This window comes from Gracilinanus agilis, chromosome 5, assembly GCF_016433145.1.
Source record: "Gracilinanus agilis isolate LMUSP501 chromosome 5, AgileGrace, whole genome shotgun sequence".
NCBI classification, from domain to species: Eukaryota; Metazoa; Chordata; class Mammalia; order Didelphimorphia; family Didelphidae; genus Gracilinanus; species Gracilinanus agilis.
The window spans coordinates 114,599,819-114,624,567 of NC_058134.1; the positions used below are offsets into that span (position 1 = coordinate 114,599,819).

Sequence of the window (24,749 nt, forward strand, 5' to 3'; positions counted from 1 at the left end):
GAAGGGAGAGAAAGGGAGAACAGAAAGAGAGAGATTGAGATTTGATGAAATATTGGCCAATATTTTCAATATTTTGGACTAAAGCAGACCAGAAAATTCAAGCATCTGTCGATGAGCACTCTGAAGTTAGCTAGACTTGGTATTAGGTGACAGAGCACTGTTAGACCCACATTCAAAGCCTCTACATCTTGGTAAGGTCTTAGGTAAGATCTTTTAACAGTTTTCCAGAGCATAGGATCATTTCCATGTGAGAACAAGGCATCATGGTAAATAATAGGAAGCTATTAGCATGTCATAATGGCATACATTTTTATTATGACCTTTTTAATTTAAAGGATTTATTTATTGTGAATACTTTAGCCACAATGTCAGGTTGCTAGCAGAAGTATTTTGGAGTAGATGAGGCCTCATGATTACTCTAGAACAGTGGTTCCCAAACTTTTTTGGCCTACTGTCTCCTTTCCAGAAAAAATATTACTTAGCCCCTGGAAATTAATTTTTTAATTTTAATAGCAATTAATAGGAAAGATAAATGCACCTGTGGCCATCACTGCCCTCCTGGATCACTGCAGCACCCACCGGGGGAAGTGGCACCCACTTTGGGAATCACTGCCTAGACTCACAAAACACATCTGCCTCCCTGTCTGGGTATAGCATCAGCTTTGCCCTGGTCTCAGCTTCAAGTGCATACATATCACCAAATGTTAAATTCATATAGTATCCCCAATCATAGAAGATGCCAAGTTTGAAATACCATCCTATTCTTCAAATCGACTATAGGAAAGTGATAAGTAAAAATCAGCAGCTAATTGGGTGAGGGAAAACTTTTTAACTGCACAGAGATAGTGCCAAAATTCAGAACCATCCTCTTCCACCCTCTCAAAAGAAAACCCTGTAAAATTTACTGTCTTCTTCCCTGCCTCCCAATCCAGTCAAAGAAACTATGAGTCCCTGACCTGCTCTCAGTAAAAGCAGCCCCAGAGACCTCTATTCAGGACATCTCGAGTCCTCCTAGTGGTTCTGCAATTCAGCTGCTCTCTATTGTACTAGGGAATATTGTCATAATATTATGGTAATTGCTACAGCGCTCAGTGATTTTTTAAAAATCAATTAGGTGATTGCTAAAGGCTGAGCCAGGTGAAACTAATTAACACTTAGGAAAAGCCACAGTCGGCTCCCTCAGCTCTCTATGGGTAGAGAATGGCGGTAATTCCATCTGCTTCTGTTCAATAAGCATGGCTTGCTACCCAGTGGGTAAAAGGGCAGAGCTCCAAAATGCATCCAAAAAAAGAGAGCAAGCAGCCAGCTTACTGGGCAATGACTTCCTTGATTTTGTCAATTACCCTCACATCTATCCCAAGCCACTCATTATCACCTCAGAGTTATCTTTGATTCCTCCCTCTTACTTACCCTTTCTCTAATAAGTTGCTGGGTGCTGTCATTTCCATCTCAGCAAACTCAGGCTTGACAATAATGGCAGTATACCACGTGTGCATGTAAAGGATTGTCAATGGCCTAATTTGGGTGAAGGTTAAAATATTTAGGAGAGGAGATGGGCAGTCCAAGCAAGGACCTGCCTTTCCTGTCCATTCCGTTCCCACTGCTTCTACCCATAGACTCAGACTATTAGAACTAGGAAATGATGGAGTCAAAACAAATCATTTCACAGAATATAAGGCTCAGACAGCTCAAATGTCTTGTTCAAGGTCATCTAATAAGGAAGTAGCAAATCTGAGACAAATTCAAATCTTTTGATCATGAATTCACTGGATTGCACTCTGCACCAGACCTTTATTTTATTTTATCTCAACTATTTCGATAGTCTCCCAATGCTATTTTCTCCCTGTTCCAATACTTCATGATACTGCCAAGTTAATCTTTCTAATGCACAACTCTGATGAGTCCTCGCTTCTGATGAACTCATAACTCATAAGCATTCAGAGAGCTACAAGACACGTTTCAGTCTAGTTGCAGATAAACAGTGAAGACGTAGTTAGGAGGGCTGAGAAAGAGAATTGAAACCATTACCTAAACATATTTCTAAACAAATGGGAGAACATGTCCTGACTATCTTCATAAATCTGCACTGGTGATTGACCTCTTGATTGCTGGCATATGTACTAAAATTTAGACTTTTGACTTGAGTGGGGAAGAGACCATTAAAACTGGAAAAGGAATCGGAGGTTATTGGACAACATAGACAGGTGGATAGGAGTAAATCAAGGTTGAAGGGAGGCAAAGAAACATTCATTCTGGAGACCATGAACTGGATTTTAAGTACTTTATAATCTCCAAAACTTTCACCCTCTGGCTGTTGTCTAGAGTGGTAACTGTTCCACCTGACCTAGTATTTTAGGCAAGTCCTAGTTCGCTTCATGTCATTCCCTATTCCCCAGTCACCTTGTCCCTGATCACAACTTCTGCAAATCCTCCAGTTCTACCGTAATCAAATCCCATTGCTCCAGAATGAGCATTGATTTACTTCCCATGGCTCCATTCATCTTACCAGCATCTGGAAAAAATTGTTTATCACTGTCCAAACCTTTATGTATGTTATTTGTTCCTATCAAAATATTAGCTCTTTAACTGGAAGCTATCAAGAACTTGCTTTGCTTTTGTATTCTCATCTCTGAGAATAGTGATTGGCACATAGTCAAGGCTTAATAATGTTTTTACTCATTATTCATGAATTCAGAGACAGAGGGGGAAGAGGGAAGAGAAGAGACTATTGCAGAAAAAACAGCCAGAAGTAATTACGAAGGCACCAAAATCTACAAGCATTGTGGATAAAACCAGAAGTTGTAATAATATTTAGATGCCAGCTGTTGGTGCGTTATTGGTGTTTGTTGGTTTTTAGTTGAAACTTAAATTCAGCAACACATGCATCATTTTAGATTCAGACACTAATATCATGAGTTATTTCATGTGAAACAAAATAAGGTAGTTGTCCATTTAACCAGACCCTCTCATTGTTTCTCCCAAATAAATACCTAAGGAGCAATTTCTCTTCCTAAACTGAATGTGAAACAGCAAGAAAAGAGGTAAAGAGAAACAACTTTTTTACATGTCAATATAATGTTTAATTGTTTTATGACATTTTGCAATCTATATCCTAAGGGGAAGAGTTGTGATAGTTTAATTCCTACAAGATTAGCCAAGAGAATGTAAGTCACCTTGTTATGTACTATATTACAGTGTTTCTCCATTGAATAGTAGTACAAGCTTTGACCATTTAAGTAGTGTTTAAGGGTTTATATAGCATCTTTATATGTCTTAAAAGCTCACACTAGCTGAGAGGTAGGTGCTATTTTTGCCATTTAACAGAGTGAGAAAACTGAGAGTACGAGAAGTTACATGATAACCTCAAGATTTAGACATTAGTTTAAGGTAGCATATTAAATTAGATCTCCTGTTCCCAGGTCTCATACTATATTGATAGTCAAACAGCCCATTTTCTAATTCCTTCTTTGATAGGTTTTCATTCCTATTGCTTCTTAGAATGTCTCATTCCTTATTCTTCCTTGCCTTGTTCTTCTTATCTATTTCATTCCCTCCTGTTCTAACATTCACAGAGATCCAAAGGCAAAGCCATTGTCTCAGTCAATAATCACAAAAGCTATTTTAGGGGCAGCTGGGTAGCTGAGTGGATTGAGAGTCAGGCCTAGAGATGGGAGGTCCTGGGTTCAAGTCCGGCCTCAGACACTTCCCAGCTGTGTGACCCTGGGCAAGTCACTTGACCCCCATTGCCCACCCTTACCACTCTTCCACCAAGGAGCCAATACACAGAAGTTAAGGGTTTAAAAAAAGCTATTTTATAAATAACTATGATGTTCAACTTTGCATTGCCATTGCAATTTTAGCCTTCAATAGGTAAAAAAGAGATCATTAACACTGTTAATGACAGAGATCAAAGTTTCCCAACTAAATAAGATGTTATATGATGGCACTATGATCAGACTCATCCCCCTTCCCCAAAAAAATCTCAAGGTACCAGAAAACTACTTTGGTAGCTACACAAGATAATTTATGAATATTGAGCAAGTGACTACATACTGAAGATATTCAATGTGGGTATCCACCTACAAAGGGAAAGATAGAGATAGATGATAGAGATAGATAAAGGCCAGATGAATTTGATGTTGTCCAGGGTTTAGATGTTAGTCAAGGTCAGAAATGACTGGAATAATAAGAAAATAATCTTGCACATTATATATATATATATATATATATATGTGTGTGTGTGTGTGTGTGTGTGTGTGTGTGTGTGTATGTGTGTGTGTAATACATACATTATGCTAAGAAGGTTTATGGGAATGCCATACCACAGATGAATACTTCAAGAAGAATATTTGGGACTCTAAGCATCTATTGGATTCAAGTACTTTAGGTGGAATATTTTATGTTGCTCAGGTATATCCCCCCAAAATCCAAGTAATCTTTTTCCTTAGAAGAAGGATTCAGCACATATTAAAGGGAGAGTTATGATGGCAGAGGGGATAGAGTACTGAATTCTGACCTTTCCTCAGGAGCTTATTGGCTGTCTGGTTGTTATATCTCAGCCTTAATATGAGAATGAAAACAATAGCACCTATATCCCAGGGTTTTTGTGGAGGTCAAATGAGATGATATATGTAAAGTACTTTCCTAATCTGAAAACATTACATAAATGCTAGACACTATCATTAAAAGCAGACAACACTTTGAATGTATCTTTTGCTGTTTAAGTTTATTTTATCAATAGTTAACATTATCAAAAAAGAGACTTCAAGTCTACCAGCATGATAGATAGAAAAACACTACAAATCCCGCAGCCAGTAGTACTGTTTCAGGTGTTTCAGGTATTTCAGTACCTAGGAAGGAATGGTAGGTTAGACACAAGTCTCATAATCATTCACCATTTAAGCTGTATAGAATGAAGGCAGGCAATCCATACCTCTGGAGTTGGTTCTAGCTCCTTTGTCCTGGCTCTCAATTCTGCTGGGACCCACTGTCATACCATAAATAATCAGAGGTCCAAGTACCACATCAGCCTCATTCTCTTTTCTAGAAACTTCTGTATCAGGTGGATGGGAAAAAAAAGACTCCTAATGAAACCAAGTAGAAGCTCTTGTAAACAATTTTAAGCTAAAGTAACCAGTAAGATGAATGTTCTTTCTAGGCCTATACCCATTTTCGCTTGGCATTTCCATGTGGTTAAGCACAGGGCCTTGGTTGTTGAAATACCTTATGGGTTATTTTCCTATGCTGGATATGTTAGGAAACTTGCCTTTCCAGGATAACTCACTCCTTTTCCAGTGACTTCTGCTTAGTCTGTTTGGAAGATGAGCTTTTCTGCAGCTACCAGTTTCACAACAGGTACAGATACTATCTGTACCTTCTACAGCAGACCATCTGGGAAGTAATGAATTAGCAGAAGACACTTATGACTTTGGTGAAAGAAGCTATTGAATTTTATTTTGTTACAACTTGATCTGACAACTTCAACTATTGTCAAAATTTCCCCCTTTCCGGGCAGCTGGGTAGCTCAGTGGATTGAGAGCCAGGCCTAGAGACAGGAGGTCCTAGGTTCAAATCCAGCCTCAGACACTTCCCAGCTGTGTGACCCTGGGCAAGTCACTTGACCCCCATTGCCTACCCTTACCACTCTTCTGCCTTGGAGCCAATACACAGTATTGATTCCAAGAGGAAAGGTAAGGATTTAAAAACAAATTCCCCTTTCCTTACCAAAAGAGCTAGAGAAAAGCCAAAAATAGAAGGGCTAAACAAGGAGCCATGAAATAGATCCAAAGGCAGATAAAACAAACTGCATTGTAATCCTCTAAAAAAGCTTCAGAACACACTATTAATTATTGTTTGGACTATATATGTTTGTAGAATGATTCTAAAAGATTAGGATAAAAAATATTGTATAATTAGTAATATTTAGATGTAATTATTTTCTACCCCATCAAAAAAGAAAAATTCTTATAATGTTTTTAGAGTCATAGAAATTGTTTAAGAATTATTTATGGATTTCCATTTAAGAAACTTTTTTCTAAAGACAAAATGTTACATAAGTTATAAGTAAAAATGGAAACTTAGACCTGTTTTCTTCCTTTGGTTCCCTCAAAAGTAGCAGCACCAAGAAAGTGGAAGGGGAAAACAAGGTAAGATTTTTTTTAAGATGAAATGTATATATCTTTGGGCATTTCCCTCCCTTTATCAGTTGCATTGAAACAATTCTCCTGATTTTGGTATACTGAAGCCTTGAAGAATGTAAGTGACTTTAATTATATATGATTTCGCTCATTCCCAAAAGTTATCTATGCCAACTAGACTGAATGATTTGCCCAGGGTCACTCAGTTATTAAGTTAGAGCACAACTTTAATTTTCAGTCTGCTATTCTATGATTATGAATGAACAAGCATTTCTTAAATGCTAATCTATACCCCACAATATACTATGTACTGCACAAATGCTTTTTGCTTGTTTGTTTTTTCATTTGATCTTCACAAAAGCTGTGGGAGATAGATGCCACTTTTATCTTCTCTTATGCCACATCAGAGAGGTCTGGTTAACTAAGGGGATGAAGTGCTAGGCCTGAATTCAGGAAGACTAGAGTTCAAAACCAACCTCACACACTTAACTAGCTATATGACTCTGGACAAGTCATTTGACTTCTGTTTACCTTGGTTTCCTCAACAGTAAAAATGAGATAATAATAGCTCCTACCTATAGGTAAGGATTAAATTAAATGTAATTTGAAATTGCTTAGCAGAGTGCCTAGTTCATGAGAGTTAATAATTAAATATTCATTTCCTCCCTTCCGTTTTAAAGATGAGGAAACTGAAGCAGACAGTGCTTAACTGACTTGCCCAAGGTCACATAGAACATATAGATAGATACATATGTGCATATATATGTGTATACTATGCATATCATTTTCATTCATAGTAAATATAATATTTATATAGTACAATATATACACACATATGTATATGATGAGTTTTCTATCCAAATGAAGGTAACTGATTCTTTTGGAGCTAATGAGACCAATCCTTTGTTCTGATAAGCTATAAGTTGGGAACAACATTAGAAGAAATAGCAAAGTATCAGCCACTGAGAATGATACGTCGTCCTCTAAAAATGATATTCAACCATCAAAAGTAAGCCAGACCTAGATTAAGCAATAATAAGTTGGAATTCAATAAGTATGATTATATAATTTTAAAATAATTATTAACAATAATAAAGTTCAAATAGTGTTACTGAAAAAAACATAAGCAGAATTTATTCTCATGCTTTCCTTAGACAATTGATTTCTTTGCAAATACTCCCAAAATTCATCTAATTCAGTAGCTTCACTAAAGATCCTTTGCAATACTGAACTTATTCAGAGTTACCACTACTACCAAATAGTAATAGTGGTGGTGGCACTTTCATTTAATAGTAATCATGGTTATTGTTCAAGCCCTACTTACTTCTGGCTTGAATTGTTGAAAAAACAAGCTTTCTTTGAAGGATCTGGTAGGTCAACAGCTTCAGTGACCTTCAGGTGGCATGTAATATAGATCTAGAAAATAATTTATGATTAAAGACATTATTATCATTGATAGCAAATGTATGTGCATTTGGGGATAGAAAGGCAGCATAAAGCTTACCTGATCCTTGGGTTCTCCTGAAAATTTAAAAGCATCAATAACAAATTGAAGGGTCTCTGGCTTGGACCTTGGGGAGATGAAGGTTGACTCAACACTTTCTGACTGACGATCAACTAGACACCTACGATATAAAAATTTGTTAGTAAGTTCTTTCCACCAGTGTCCTTCTTCAATATCTGAAAGTGATTTCTCTTTGAAAGAAAAATCAGAACAAACTTTGATAGCCCTCAGTTTAAAACTTCTGAGTACAAACCCAGCAATGAAATCACCTGTGAATCAGCCTGTGTAAATGTGGAGAAGCTTTGCCTTTGATAGTTTGACTCTCAGGTGATTTGTTTTGGCCAGAGTAATTACTTAGAGAGAGGTAAAGGGGAAATGAGTGCCCATACAATACCTGTGACTCTTTTGGAACTAGGCGGGCTTTGATACTGAGGAAGTTTGCTTTGGGAACTTACCCATAGAAGTCAATAAGAGCATAGCTAGGAGTTGAATCTTGGTTTGGTTTTAATGTAGCCACACAGCTGTCAATGAAAAGTCTTAGAGCAACATGACTTCCAGTGTTCACATTAGCTTGGATGGAAATAGCATCCCCAAGTTGATAGTTAGAAGAAGCCCTCTTAGCACTCCAATCATCTACAAAGTCAAAATCTCAGTAATGTTAGTCCAAGGGTTCTTCACTCACAACTGGCATTCCTTATTTATTAAACTATTTTGACAACTGGATTTCAATGTAATTAGTATCCTTTGTAGGCCTACACTTTAATTTTATGCATTTAAAAATGTTCTGAAAAGTCAATGGGCTTTGCCAGGTTGCCATAGGAGGTTATGACACACACCCAAAAATAGATTTATACTCCTGTGTTATAGAGATCAGGAGGAAAACCTTAGCAATTTATCTACTCCCATTGCCACTTACCAGTCATCAGTTGTAAGGTGAACTTCAGCCTTTTTTGCGAAGATAGTATAGAATTGAATGGGATCCAGGTCGGTTGGATAGCCTTGCTGCTTACATTATTTCTCCTAGAGACAATGATGGGTGGTGAAGAAAATGTAAGTGACATAAACTAAAGAACAAATAATTTAAGCCATACAAAAGGATCTCTCACCTTGGATAAGAGCACTCAATTAGAATCACAGTTGGATTGTTTCTTAGGATAGTGGAGTTGACAGCAGGAGTTGGGTTATAATATAAATTGATGCTATAAACCAGAAAGTCTGTGGTCACCTAAAAATGGTCAAACCAATAGTATTATTTTCTTTAAAAAAACTCTCTAAAGAGATCTAAGTTACTTCACCATGATTTATATGCTCACTAGCATGTGATTCCACACTAATTTGTCAGTATGTTGGACAACTGACTTATCTTTATAGCTATTTCTAATGGTGCACCTATAAATACAGGATTGGTCCTCTTCTGCCCCAGTTATCTAATATTCTTTAGGGCCACTTATCCCCAGTCAATTAGTACACAACACTCTAAGCCTTACATTAAGTTCTGTGAGTAATTTAAGAAATATAGCAACAACCACACACCTTGTAAGAGTAGAATGATTTTAGAGCTAAAGAGACTCTTAAAAGAACATCTAATGCAAACCCCACATTTTACAGAGGAGGAAACTATTCTGATCAAGGTCAAACAGTTAACCAACATGAGAGCTGGTGTTAAAACAAAGTTCCACTGAAGCTTAGGTGCTCTCAACTAAGATATTTGTAAAGCACTTACTTAGTACAATGCTTGGAATTCAGTTGGCACTCTTTAAATGTGTATACCTTCCCCTCCATTACCATAACTCTAAACTATACATATTGATTCTCAGAGAAAAGGATCTTATCAAGAATTTCTACATATTTTCTGATGTTTTTGAGATAGAAACTGATTACCAAAATCCATAGTTCTTACAAAAATCCTAAATCTCAGGACAAATTTGAGAGCAAGAAAATCACAAAGACTTAGAAAACTGTTTTCCCCTTAGAAACAAGCCATGAGACATGTCAGTGATTATCAAGAGACCTCAGAGTCTTTTAGGATTATTCTGAAGCCACAAATTCCCAAGATCTCAGGACAGAAAGAGTTCAGTTATACTATAGTGCTCCAATAGAATTACTAAATGACTGTACCTGACGTGTACTGCCACACTCATGCAGCCCTGCCTGAAAGACAATAATATTATTTGATTCATTGAAGGCAGTATATTGACAGCCAGCTGGGCCAAGGCTCAAGTCTGAAGGGTTGATTAATTTTCCTTTCCCAAAGAGGTCTCTCCGAATGTTTGCCACCAACTTAGTTTCCTGACATTGAACCTTCACAGGAAACAATTGAGAGTGAACCCCATGGTCCCGTGAAGAGTGGGCATGAGAAGAATTATAACTTGGTCTCAGAAATTCTTTACTTCTGAGAGAACTTGAAGAGCCACAAAGATCGACAGATACCAACTCACTCAACACCAAAAGCAAAAACAAGCATCCTACTTGACCTCCTTGCCCCATCCTGTCCACTTGTTACAATTATTGCTTAATTGCCTGGAGGTTAGTATCTTTATATCTTCAGACACTTTTGATCTTTGAAATTAGGATGGGAATGAAGGAGGGGCAAGGATAGTCTACACCTGTCAGGTTTCTCAAAAATACCTCATTTGGAGGAAATTAATGCTTGAAATGTTTCAATTGGAGTTCAAGGTGAACTTTCAGATGATTAACAGTCATAAGTTAGAGAATAGTTTGTTTACATTGTGTTTTCAATCAGTCATGAGTTTAATTGGGGTTACTAGTATCTTAATGAATTTCCCAATCAGAGGTACTTACTTTTTTTAACCTATCTGAAAAGACACAAGGATGTCAGGAAATCCAGGTAACATTATAACAGACCTCAATAGATCTTCTTGTCATAGCTAAATGAGACAAAAATGAAGCAGCAATGACCATTTCCAACTCCTTTCCTACTCTAGACATGTGATGGATCATATTTTTAAGATGTGTGGCATTAGAGGATATTGATAAAAAGTCACTATATTTGCGAGTCCAAAGTCTATAGAAATTACAAATGTTATGGCAATGGGACTTTGACCTTCTTAGGCTTATTGTTTGTATTCATTTTCATATCCCTATAATACATCAAATTTATAATTCCATATTTTTATAAGATCAAAGATACAGAGACAAAAGTCCTTAGATTAACCAATAAAATTTTATTAAATGCCTACTATCTACCAACCTAAGTCCTAAGACTAAAAACCTAAGGTCATAAAATCAAGTAGCTTGAGTATTAGACCATTCTGAAGGATCTTCCCTCAAAATAGTATTAAACCAAACCTACTTTAAATTTCTTCCCTCTAAGAATAGGTTGGAATTGAATTGGCTTTTATTAAATTTAGGATATTTATTAAGAGTATTATTAAATAAAGGATATCTATCTTGCCACTTACATATCACCAGATTATAGAAAAAGAAGAAATTTTTCTAGTTCAACCCTACAGTTGTGTCAGGACTATACTTTTCAATATTATTTAACAACAACAACAAAAGAAGACCATCTCAGCCTGTGAGGCAGCACAGCATTGTGGATTTACTGTTACAGTTGAGTTCTGAAGGACCATAGTTGAAATTTTGCCTTACACATTTCCTAGGTGTATGATATTGAATACATTATTTAACCTCTATAAGCCTCATTTCCCTCACATGTGGTATGGGGGTGGGAGAAGGTTGGACTAGGGATCCTTTAAGGACCCTTCCATCTTTCTTCATGTGATCATTTGTTTTAAGAACTCCAATGATAGGGATACACTAACTCATGAGAAAATCCATTTCCAGACAGTCCACAGTGTAATAATTTTTTTCCTTATATTAAGAGAAAATCTACCTTTCCCTCTTACAACTGATCTTCCTTCAGCATATTTTTTGAAAATATTTTTTGCCTTTCTCTGGACACATTCCAACTTGTCAATATACTTTCTAAAACATTATACTTCAAAGTAGATAAAATCACCTCCCTTTTTCTGGATTGTATATGTTTATGAAATCAGTTTTAGAGAGCATTAACATTTTGAAATGTCATATCAATCTATTGTCTTATACAGATTTTGCAGCCCAGTAAAAACCTCTAGCTTTTTCCCCCATAATAACTGGTTTCTGTCCATGTCTCCTCTATTTAATAGTTGGAGTTGGGCAACTGATTTTTTTTTTAAAAACCATATATAAGATGACATTTTTCCCAATTAAAATTCATCTTGTCAAGCATAGGTTATACTTCTAGTCTTTCATATATTTTAGACACTGATTATGTCATCCAGCATGTTAGCTGGCCTTTCCATTTCTGTCACCCGGGAACTTAATCCAAGTTATTGATTAAAAAAAATTTTTTTTAACAGATTTGAGCCTGTAGTAGATCTCCATGACACTCCACAGGAGACACTCTACAATTCCAATTCAAACTGATGCAATTATGAACCCTGCCCTAGTTTTGAGCTTAAAACAGGCCCAAATCCACCTAACAATAATTTCAATACTTTCTGTGGAATTCCATGTAACAAACACTATTCTCACCTTGAATATGAATGACTGAGGAAGAGAAATATCAGATGAGATTATCAAGATCAACCTTTATTTCAGCAGCCAAATGTGAATGACAATGAAATGTCCCTAGGTCCCAAGTATGATGTTTGGTGGATAAAACATTACTGCCTCTCTTCTCAATTATATTCATATACTTGTACTGTATGTATATGTATACATAAGAGACATGAAGTTAATGCCTTCGAAATCCCCAGGAATCATTGGTCTATAATACCTATGCCAGAACAAAGGGAGGGAAAGGAGAATAATATCTAAAATGGCACAAAGGCTTTTTTCCCTTACTGAGAAATTGAATATTGCCTCTTGCTTTTCTGGTCCATCAAGTAACGCCATTTTAACAGTCCATCAAGTCTAATAAAGGAACACTATTTGGCTTATGAAAATTACTAAGGATGGGAAGAGTATGCCAAAGGCAATAAGTCATTGATGTCATAGGCTTGCCATTATAGATCTCTCTGTTCAAAATTGATTCAAATTTCAAGGAGATATTCTCCTAATTAATCATTTGAAGAGAAGTCAGAGAATCTGATGGCAGCTGAAAGATTAATCCTGATAATTTAATGTTAAATAGCATAATATTACCTATAAGTGTTTTGGAAAGTTAAAGTGCTATACACATGATAATTTAAATTAATAATCACAATAATTGAGATATTAACAAACACAAAAGGCAAAGCTTTCCTTTTAATGATTTCCTACATTTTCCTATTATCTCTGAACCTGCTCCCATCAGTTTTACCAACAAAATTGAATTATACCTTTATTTTTGGCCCTGATCTACAGAGCCCACATTTGAATTTTGAATATCATTTTATACAGTGTTTTGAGGTTTGGAGAATGCTTTCCTCAGAACCATACTATTTGGAAAGTAGTAAATATTTTATCCCAATATTATGGATGAAGAAACTGAGTTACAGAGACAAATCTCAAAAAAGTTTTTAGTCACAAAGCCAATTATTGTCAGAGGTAAGAATCAAACCCAGGTCTTGCGACTGAGTCAAGTGTTTCCATTATTATACTACAAAGGGTATGAAGCTGAAGTCTTCGGAGTAGATGATATTATCACTATAGACTTGTAAATAGAAATAAAAGGAACAAGAACAATTCATTGGGAAATATTTACTTTTGGTGGCAGGAGAAAGAAGTGTTGAAAGAATGGAAATAATGTGAAAAGGAGAGAATCAAGATACGATATCACTACCTCTGCTGGGTTTGTGCCCCAAAGAGATAATAAGGAAAAATACTTATACAAAAATATTTATAGTTGTGCTCTTTGTGGTGACAAAAAAATTGGAAAATAAGGGGGTGTTCATCTTTTGGGCAATGGCTGAACAAACTGTGGTATCTGATAGTGATGGAATATAATTATGCTGAAAGGAATGATGAACTATGCCAACTGGAAAGATCTCCAGAAATTGATGCAGAGCAAAATAAGCAGAATCAGGAGAACATTGTACACAGAAACTGAAACTGTTACACAATCAAGTGTAATAGACTTTTCTACTAGTAACAATGCAACGATCTAGGACAATACCAAGGAACTTATGAGAACATCCAGAGAAAGAATTGTGGGAGTAGAAACACAGAAGAAAAACATATGATTGATCACAGGGTCCGATGGGGATATGTTTGGGGTTTTGGATCACTCTATTGCAAATATGAATAATATGGAAATAGGTTTTGAACAATGATACATATATAACCCAGTGGAATTGCTTTTCAGCTCCGGGGGGATGGGAGGGAAGAGGGGTGGGAAAAATCACGAATCACGTAACCATGGAAAAAATATTCTAAATAAATAAATAAATAATTTGAAAGGTACTATGTCATGAAAGCTTAGAGAAGAAAAGATGGGGTAGGACGATTAGTAGGTAAGCTCCTTATAGACAAGGACTATCTTTTTTTTTTTTAAGTTTTTTATTCCTAATACCAAGAATGTTGTCTTAAACATAGTATAAACTGTATAAAACTTTGTTGAATGTATTTAATTGAAAAGAAAGATCAACAGTAGCAAGTACTATAGAAGAGCCAAGGAAAATGGACATTGAGGAAATCACTAAACTGACAAATAAATCATTCATAGAAACAGTTGTATTGGCATAATAAAGTTGTAATTCATTTTTCAAGTGATAAGTGAGTGAATGTTTTGTAAGGAAGTGGAGGCAAAAACTCTAAGCTTCTTGAGAGGAATAACCACCCACCTAAAAGAATCTTGAAATTGGGAACAGTGTTTCAAAGGCTCCTTCATTTCATTATTGCAAGAACAGATACTCATGAGCCAGTGTTACAAGTATGACAGCCAGCAAGCAAATACAATTTATCCTGGTTCCAGATGGTCCTGCCCATCACCAGTGACTGGTTACTAAAGAATTACAATCTTATCTTGAAAGCTAGCAAATCTGAAGGTGCAATTTACAAAACCAATTATCCTAATTATTCAAACAGATTTTAACCAGTAAGTAGAAGGGCTGTTTCAATCCTATCTGTCTAAAATGGGGCTTAGGTTCAGAACAGGAAACACCTTGTTTTGATGGAAAAAATATTAGTGATTCACTGAGAGGAGTCCACCATCTTTGTGAACTTCATCTCTCACACTGCTCAATCTCAAAATTTTGTCATTAAGAAAGTAAAGAGATGGGGGTAACTTAAAGAGACAACAGAGTCAGAGAAAAGTGTTGAGTTTTGGGAGGTTTGTTTGTTTTGCATTTTAAGCAGAGAGGGTAACGAGAGAGAAAGAGAGAGAGAGAGAGAGAGAGAGAGAGAGAGAGAGAGAGAGAGAGAGAGAGCGCACAACTGAAGAAACAAAGCTCTGAAAAAAAGAAATGGTTTGAGACAAAGGTCACAAATGGCCGAATTTGTTTCATTAAAGAGTCACTTCTTACTCAGAGAGAGAAACATAAGAGAAAGAAATAAGTGAATGAACTTTCCAGAGCACTTTTGACACAACAGCCCTGAAAGGTTGCTTTTACATAAAGCTTATTTCTTAAGTAATGGGAATGGTGTTTTTTGTTTGTTTGTTTGTTTGTTTTTTTAATGCAGAACAGATAAAAGGTCTCATTTCTCATTTGTACCATACTTAACTGGTCCTGACTACATGGATGCCAATGATGTTCGCTATCACTGCATCAGTGTAGTTTGATTAAGTTGAATGAGAAATTTCTGCATTTTAAAACTCTGCATTGTCTGCTTTACAAAAGCAGAGAACAAAAGGACAGAACTGAATCAGTTTCTTTTTCATTGCTAGAGGCTTCAGAGGAGCACAGGTATCCTCTCATTTATGTGGAATTAATTAACTTTAGCAAGTTCCCTTATAAGAGTCATAAATTCATCTGATATCATATGCAAAAGGAAATCTTTGAAATTACAGACAGATTAAACATAAAGATAGCCTCAGAGGATCCTTGGCAGATGTTTCAAACAGTCACAAGAAGTGCAATTGTCATCAGGTCCTGTGTTTCTTGGGGGAAATTGGGTTTCAAAGATTAATGGGCAGCTGTTCAAAACAAGAATTACCCAAGTGTATGTAGAGATTCTCAGGAGCTGATGTGACACTCTACTAAGTTCTCCCCCCACCCCGAGGCCAACTGTCTTTTGTGATGGTGTATGTGTGGAATTTAAGAAATAGCTTAATAAAAATATTTCCATTATCTCTTTGTATTCTTGCCCAATAAGACAGTATGAAAAGTTTGATAGGTGATGCCATCCCATTCTAAAGGAAATAAATTTGTGTTAAAGCCAAGATGGTGGATATATAGTAATCTAACTGAACTCTCTTAACAGTCCCTTCCAAACAACTTTAAAAGAATGCCTCAGTGGGGGCAGGTAGGTAGCTCAGTGGATTGAGAGCCAGGCCTAGAGACAGGAGGTCCTAGGTTCAAATCTGGCCTCAGACACTTCCCAGCTGTGTGACCCTGGGCAAGTCACTTGACCCCCATTGCCCACCCTTGCCACTCTTCTGCCTTAGAACCAATATAAAATATTGCCTCCAAGACAAAAGGTAAGGGTTTAAAAAAATAAAGAAGAATGCCTGAGGACAAATTTTGGACCTGCAAGACAGCAAAAGGTCAGGGTGAATCATTTTTCTAGCATGAGAAAAATTACAAGGTAAACAGGAGAGGTCTATGACAAAGGAACAAAGGACTGTCCGGAATGCACTTATGCAGCAACAATGACAGTAAAGGTAGCAGCAGTAGCTTCAGGTGTTCTTAGCTCAGAGATAATTAAAGGTTTAGGCAACTGGTCTGAAGAAATTACAAGGGATCCATTGATGTTAATGAGTGTAACTGGTGCTAATTGGCAAATTCTAATGCTGATTTTTAAATTGCAAGTCACATTTCCAGAGTGGAGAGTAGCACTTATGGTGCTTGACAAGGGACCAGAGTCTCTATTTGCAATTCCAAGGCAAAGAGGAATGAAAACAAGGTGCACTACAAGACAGCAGGTAACTTGGTCACAGAACTCAGGCCAAGAAAAGCACTAGTGCCTGTAGTTGTAGTGCCTGAATAGGGGCCTTCCCAGATAAAGACCAGAATGTTCATCAAGAAAGCAGTGACCATACCCCTTCCTAGACCATACCATCTTGTAGGCATCAAAAACTTGCAAACCATCAGAACTAGCTCTGAAAACAATAACAGGAAAAAGTCTGAAAATTGAGTCATTTCCTCTCCACCCCAGGTGAATAGAGCTCAACTTTAACATAAAATTAAAGTCAAGCAAAGAACAGAAAAACAACATTACCATAAAATGCACTGTAGTGGCAGGGGAAAAAAAAAGATAAAAACACACAAAACGGTAGTAATATGAAAACAGCTTATATGCAAAGCCTCAAAAAAATTACTAATTGAAACCAAGGACAATAAGAATTGCTAGAAGATTTAAAGGAGATAAGAGAGGTAAAGGAAAAATTGGGGAAAGAAATGAAAACAGCATAAAAATTTTATAAAAAGAGAATTGACAGGTGGGTAAAAGAGACACAAAAAATATCAAACAAGATAAAAACTTATGCAAACTAGCCAAACAGAAAAAGATGTACAAAAATTCTTAGAAAAACTCCTTAAAATGAATTTGCCTAGATTTATAATTTCATTTGTGTAATTTATTTTTCTTTATACATGGAAATGTTTGTTATGTCCAGATTCATTAACATTTGGAATAATAATAATTTAAAAAGACAAAAAAGAATTATCCAAATGAAAAAAGTTACAAAATTTTATAAAGAAAACAATTCTTTAAAATTTGAAATGGGACGAGTTGAAGCTAATTATCCTTTTGACATCAAGAAGCAATCAAACAGGATCTAAGGAATCAACCAATATGTTATTTATGAGAGATATCCTTGAAACAGAAAGATACACACCATGTTAAAATACAAATTGGCTAATCTATTATGCTTCAGCTGAATTTAAAAAGAAGAAACAGGCAGAGCAAGTATGATTTAATGCAAAGCAAAAGCAAAAAAAACGAAAACAAAAAAACCAGACCTAATTAACAGAGATAAGCAGGGAAACTAATTTTTTTAAAGGTACCATAAACAATGAAATAATATCAAATAATTTTACTACAAATTCCTGTGACAAATTTCTTGTTTACCAAATACATAGGGAATGGAGCCAAATTTACAAAAATAATAACGAATCTCCAAACAAAAAATGGTTATAGAATATAAAAAATCAGTTTTCAAAAAAATTAAATCTAACTATAGTAATATAAAAAAAATGCCGTAACTCACAAATTTAAAAAAAGAAAGGCAAATTTAAAAGAAACTCTCAGTTATTACCTCACACTTATCAAAAATGACAAATGTAGTAGGAAATAAATTGGCTTCTCAGTAGGTGGGAGGGATGGGATGGAGGGAGAGAATTTGGAATTCAAAAGTTTTGAGAGAAAATTTTAAAAATGAATAATAGTTATTTTAATAAAGAAAATAAATCATAATCTATCCTCATGAGAAATTAAAGAGAATCACAACAGAACAACTGACTCATTCTTAACTAATCATATAAAATATGACCATATTACTAGTATAAGTATAGAGAGTTGTACTAAATTTCAAGAGAATTAGGTGATAGGTTAAAGAATTTGAAATTTATTCATTTGACCAGGGGGGATTATTACATTTGGGTTTTTTTGTTTTGTTTTGTTTTGGTTTTTTTGCACAATCATTTAATGTGAGCAGAACTGACATAGGGAATACTCAAATGAAGAAATATCCTTTACCAATCACCTTCCATGCCAATGTATAGCCTTAGAGTGTTGCCTAGAGCACTGAGAAGTTGGGGATTTTGCTCAGAAATACACAGGCAATGTGTATTGTCAGAGCTAGAATTTAAACTCAGATTTTCCTGTCTTCATACAACACAACATGTTGCTTCTCTCAGTAAATAAATGGAAACTGAAAAAGCAATCAATCTATTAAATCCTCATTGTAGAAATGCATCAGATAATAGCTTCCTTGTGAATGACTCAGAGTTTAATAATAACATTGAACCAACTAGTGAATCAGATTTAATCTGAATTCAATGGAATATTCAAATAGCTTCATATTGTCAGTCTTAAATTTTGAAAAACAATCTAACAAGAGAACAGGAAAATAGCATTATCCCTACTACAGGCCCATTCCAAAGCTGACTCTTTCTATCAAAGGTTCTGTCTTTCAATGGTTCCTTGGCCCTCTTGCTTGTCCTCCTGTCAGTATTGGTATGACACTGTCCTCTATTATTATAAGATCTAAACAACCCAGAATGACCTTTACTACCCACTCCCATCAACACTATTTGTAAAATTGTCAATTTGCTGCAAATCAAATATCCCTGGGCTGCAGAGAGTTATGTGATTGGACCTACAATTTTTCACCTTCCTTCTAATTCACTTCTAACATATCCAACAGTTTCAGGATGTGTCTCCAAATGCTGCCAATTCATCCAGTTCATTCAGTCTAATACCTATTCCTTTAGGGGTCTAGGGGACAGGACAAACCGGATGTTTTGTCATTAAAACAGTCTGAATGCTAGACCTTTGACTTTAAGGGTCATTGGAAACAATTCTGTGTCATGAATGTGACAGAGAGATATACAGACCAACAGAGACAGAGAGAGATGGAGATAGCATTAATGGTTGTATGTATATGCCATTATAATAACTGAACTACTTGATGAGTTTATACAGCTCATTAACTTGATGAAAAAAGCCAAATTTAATATTTTCCTCCCATCCAAAATCATATGAATTAGCTTCTGTAGGTTCATTTTGTTTGTTTTTTCTCTAGTTGAATTATTAATATATACTAACCAAATTCATTTAAACAAAAATTGACTTTATAATTCTGGGTACAAAGACCCCTTCTAGGCACTGGGGGAAATACAATGTTTGGGAAAGAAAGAGACATTGCCTATATTTGCTCTAAGGAATCAGTGTATTGTAATAATTAGCAATCCATCCTCAAATCTAGGAAGGAATGTATTTAAGTCCTTCTCTGAAGCCGTGTGTAAGTGCATTCCCAATGCTCTAGGCAGCTCTCCAAAATTCTAAGTTGCAAAGGAGGTGCCAGCTTACAGTGATATCATGAATTTCCTCACCTACCAACTTCCTAAATTAATATCACAGATCTAGTTCCTATCTTATACTTCTGTTTCAGGAATAAATAATTATGGGCAAAATATTTCCATTGCACTTCAAGGTGGGGGTGGTGGTGGCAGGAACAACACAGACTATTTTTTAAAATAATTACTTCATGCTCTTTAAAATAATAAAAGTTTTGGTATTTAGATAGATAAACCTGTTCTCTGAAGAAGTCATTTATTCAGAACAGCTCATTCCTGATCAATACCAGATAATCACTCCATAGCACTATTATAACAAGATTAGTTACAGTGACTGTAGGAATAGATAATCTATAATAATAATAATAATAATTTATATTATATATCCACTGCAGTGGATAGAGCATTTGTTTCGTCTAGGTCCAGAAAGACCTGAGTTCATATTTGGCCTCTGATATTTGTTAATTGTAGGATCCTTGGCAAATTGTATCTGTTTGCCTCAGTTTCCTTATCTATAAAATAAGCTTGAGAAAGAAATGACACACCACTCCAGTACCTTTGCCCAAGAAAAAATTCCAATGGGGTCTTCAAAAAGACAGATACAACTGAAACACCTGAACAACAATGATTTATATAATACATTAATGTCACCAAAGCATTTCCTTCACAGTAACCATAAGAATTATTATAATCCTTTTACAGATGAAGAAATGTTGACTCTTCAAGGTTACACAATTTGCCACAGTTCCACCACAAGGGGCAGTCAGGATTCAAACTCACAAGCAGAAAGACAGTAAATCCATTGTATATTTCACATTCTATGGTTCCATAGGTACCTTTAAGCTTAATGTGGGGGAAAAAAGGAAAATAGAAATTTAGCTATGTTTTTGGATATAAACCAGACTCACAGACTGATAAGAAAGTAAATTAATTGACTGTTCTCTCAGGAAATGTATGTTAATTGATACATATGTGAGATATAAGATCACTGTGATTGACTACTATTTATAATCACAATAAAAACCAGCAGCAGACTTGAGCAGTGGAATAAATTAAAGAAAATTGCAATTAAATCAATCCTTTATTTTATGGAATAGATGAATTACAACCTACGTTAGCTATACCAAAATAAGATGTTTTATTAGATCCCAGAAGTAAAAAATGATAGGGAAGGGGGGAAAATGTTAGTTATAATTTGGTGCAACTTCCTTATTTTACACAAAAGGAAATAGAAACCGAAAGAAGTAAAATAATTTGCCTTAATGAATTTGAGAATATGTTCCAATTATTTAAAAAAAAAAGATGACCTGGACTACTAAAGTGAAAAGGAAAGTCAAAGAAAGGGATTAGGATAGTATACTAGGAAATGGAGTCTTTTACTGACTTTTTAAAAACCCCATAGGCCACCAGGGTATCATCTTTATCCTCACATTAATGAACAAATGTGTTATTTCTAAAATACATAGACTTGATTACTGTCTTTCCCTAAAGCTAGCTATTTTCTCTGTGCCCATTTTCAATATTTATACTGCATCATAACCCCTTGCTACCACCTTATTCCAATGCTTCTTCATCATTGGGTCATCAAAGAATCAGTTAGGACAAATGAGATCAAACTGGTCAGGCTTTAAGTATGGTCCCAGTGAGAGATTGCATGTAGGATCCTAGAACCAACTTAGCTAAGTGTTGCTGAGTATGGAAATAGTTATCACTGTAATTTGCCACTAATTGACCAATTCTTTGGGCATGACAACCAACAGAAAAGATACAAAATGGTCTCCAGACATGTGACCACTTTATTTATCTCAAATGAAGATTATAAAGTGGTCAAAAAGCAACTAAAGTGATTGTCTTTAGAACAAGGATTCTTAACTTCATTTTTTATGGACATTTTGGGCGAATCTGGTGAATCCTGTATAATAGATAATTGTAGCCACTCCTTATGCCTGTTTTCTCATTTATATATAATATGAGAATTGTCAATGGCTATATTATGGAATTCCTGAAAAAATATTATCAAATTTTTATACATGATTTTCTTTACAAGAAATATTTTCATATTCATAGCTGAAGGAAAGCTAGAGAAAAAAATATTATTTTGAGCCCTCCTCAGAGGAGATAAATTATTTCAAAATGCAGTTTTCTGAACACGTTTTAACAGCAAACTTTAGATTAAAAGACTGCTTTAGAACATCTACAAAACTTATTTAACTGCTGAAATATTATAGGTACTTAATAAATGTTTGTTGATTGACTAAAGTATAATCATATTTGTATTCAAAGTTCTCTATATTCTAAGTGAAAAAATATAAATGAAAATTTAAAAGATGAAATCATGAATAGTGGCTTGAACAAATATATGGAGCAGGGGAGTGGCAAGGGCATTATTATTTATATAAGGCCTACTATGTGCCAAGCACTTAGTATTTTATACATGTTATCTCCTTTGACTCTCACGACAAACTTGGAAGATAGATGATCTTATTATCCCTGTTTTATAGTTGAGAGAACTGAAGCAAACAGGATAAATGACTTGCTTATTTTGATACAGTTAATAAGGATCCAGGGCAGATGTGAACTCAGGTATTTCTGACTCCAAGCACAGGGCTATATCCACTGTACCCCTAAATTCCATATATGTACCTAAAGAATGATTTTCAGAAATATCAGAGCAGAGATTTTAAAATAATGAACACTATTAAGCAGTTTAAACCGGCAGCCAGATAGCACAATGAATAGAGCACTGGCTTGGAATCAGGAAGACTCATCTTCATGAGTTCAAATTCAGACTTAAATATTTACTAGATCTGTTACCCTGGGCTAGTCACTTAACCCAGTTCCTCACCTGCAAAATGAGATATAGAAGGAAATGGCAAACCACTGCATTATCTGTGCCAAGAAAACCCCAAAATGGTTTTTTTTTAAATAAAGAGCCAAATATGACTGAAACAATACAATAACAACAAGAATACCTCCCCCTCGAAAAAAAGGTGAACAAGAAGACATCAGCAAACCATTACACCTTATGCCTGCTTTCTCATTTATACAAAATATGAGAATTGTCTGTAGATATATTATAGCATTCCTGAAGAAAAGATTATCAAAGTTTCACAAATGATTTCCTGTATAAAAAATATCTTCACATTCACAACTGAAGGAAATGTATAGTACACATAACATCTCATTATGTTTATTACTTGCTGATTTCATTTTAAAAAACACATCTTATTGCAATCAAACGTAATCATTGCATTCTCAGCTCAGATGATGTATCTTCCGTACATGTAGTAAGATCATTGGGACAATCCTGAAACACTTGTGAAACACTACCTCCAGAGAAAGAAAAGTTGGAGTCATCTTTCACATCCGTGTATTTATGATTTTCTTTGGGCATTTTGGTAATGAACAAGTGTGCTCTTACAACAATGACTACTACAGAAGTGTGTTTTGCATGACAATAAAAATAAAATTAAGGAAAAAATCATGAACTATTCCATTATCATTTATCAGCTCACTATGTATTTGCTAGATATTCGAAATGGACAATAAGCCAGGCCATACAGTAAATGTGAATTTCGGCAAAATCATATTTGGGAAATTATAAGGTGTCTTTAACGATTCCAAACTGTTCCTTCTCCATAAAAGCCTAGCACTGAACTTCATTGTTTTCTTATCTATTCTGTATATTAGACATCATCCAATATCATAGACTTTAAAAGAGTATGCACAAAAGATCAGTAGAAAAATACGTGGTGGATATGAGTAAGAGACATCATCAATGGTTTATAAGAACAAAAAAAGTAGGTCAATCATATAAGAAGAATGTGAGATATTTACAAATTATTTAAAGAATAAAAGTTTGTAGACCAGTGAATAGGTCTATTGTAGAGAATTTAGTTGAAGGTAGACTAAAATTACACAGGATGAGAAGTCATGAATGTATTTTTATCTACAATAAGTTAAAAAGCCTTCAAAATGTTGCATTAAAAGAAAGGGGATAAAAAAGCACAATTTCCCAGTAAATATCCTAGGAAATATTGATGATGGTTATGGTGACAATCTTACTCCCTACTTATTGCTTTTAATTAGTTTAAATTATAAAGCACATTGTATCCTTTTTTTAGTTGATTTCTAGAACAATCCTATAGGTAATGCACATATTATTTTTCCAATTTTATATGGGAAGAAAAACAATCAGAGGGATTACATGAATTGCTAAAATAAATAGCTATTAAAAAAAACTTTCATAGTATAAACTCTAAGACAAAAGGGCAAGGGCTAGGTGAATGGGATTAAGTGTCTTATCCAGGGTCACACTGCTAGGAAGTGTCTGGCCAGATTTAAACTGAAGTCCTCTTGACTCCAGACCTACTATTCTATTCAATGTGCCACTTAACTGCCTCATAACACTACTATGTAGTACCATAGCAATGACTTGAAACAAAAACTGGTTCAGAATTCTTCCTACTAAGTCTCAGTATAGCCTGAAAATTTCTCTCCATTAGATATTTTAATTAAATGGCTCTACACTTAGCAAAGTAGAGTTAGACAAAGGAAGCCCTGATTTGTTTGTTGAATCACCAAATAGATTTGATGAGATCCCAGGATGTCCCTTTGTAAGAAAGGCACCTATTATTGGGGAAGGGAGCAGGGACACCTATAGGCATCTTCTGCCTTCAAGATGACTAGAAACAGTCAGGAGAGAAAGTTTCTTGCTGGAAGAACTGTCCCTCATCTGTGGTCTATTAAATCAAGCTCTGAATGTCTGGGCCTATTTGTTTTTTGTTTTTTTCCCGGATTTCAGAGGAGGACATCAATGGTTAACAGTTGTGACATGGAAAATGGGAGTCCCCTGGAATTCTGGGTGAGGCTTGACCCTATATCTTGCAGGAATTCCACCCTGCCATTTTCCATGTTACACAGTTAACTTGATTCATCAACATATTCATGTGCATGGCTTACTATAGAACAAAAATGGATAATTTATAATCCTTCATAAGT

The 24,749-nt window shown here is 35.3% G+C and overlaps 1 protein-coding gene across 1 annotated transcript; it reads right to left on the reverse strand.

Moving 5' to 3' along the window:
• Positions 1–4,770: 4,770 nt before the first annotated feature.
• On the reverse strand, positions 4,771–10,128 carry LOC123250459 (zona pellucida sperm-binding protein 3-like). The gene is made up of 9 exons (XM_044679531.1): positions 9,760–10,128; positions 8,748–8,866; positions 8,558–8,661; positions 8,097–8,274; positions 7,642–7,762; positions 7,462–7,553; positions 5,267–5,391; positions 4,934–5,053; positions 4,771–4,850 (listed from the first exon to the last, which is right to left on the reverse strand). The coding sequence occupies exons 1-9, from the start codon at positions 10,126–10,128 to the stop codon at positions 4,771–4,773; spliced, it is 1,308 nt and encodes a 435-aa protein (XP_044535466.1).
• Positions 10,129–24,749: the final 14,621 nt, after the last annotated feature.

Coding starts and splice junctions, on each gene's coding strand:
- LOC123250459 (XM_044679531.1), bottom strand. CDS start 10,128: ATGGGGCAAGGAGGTCAAGTAGGATGCTTGTTTTTGCTTTTGGTGTTG. Junction 8,662..8,747: donor ATTGAGTGCTCTTATCCAAG/GTGAGAGATCCT, acceptor CATTGTCTCTAG/GAGAAATAATGTAAGCAGCA. Junction 8,275..8,557: donor CACCTTACAACTGATGACTG/GTAAGTGGCAAT, acceptor TTGACTTTGTAG/ATGATTGGAGTGCTAAGAGG.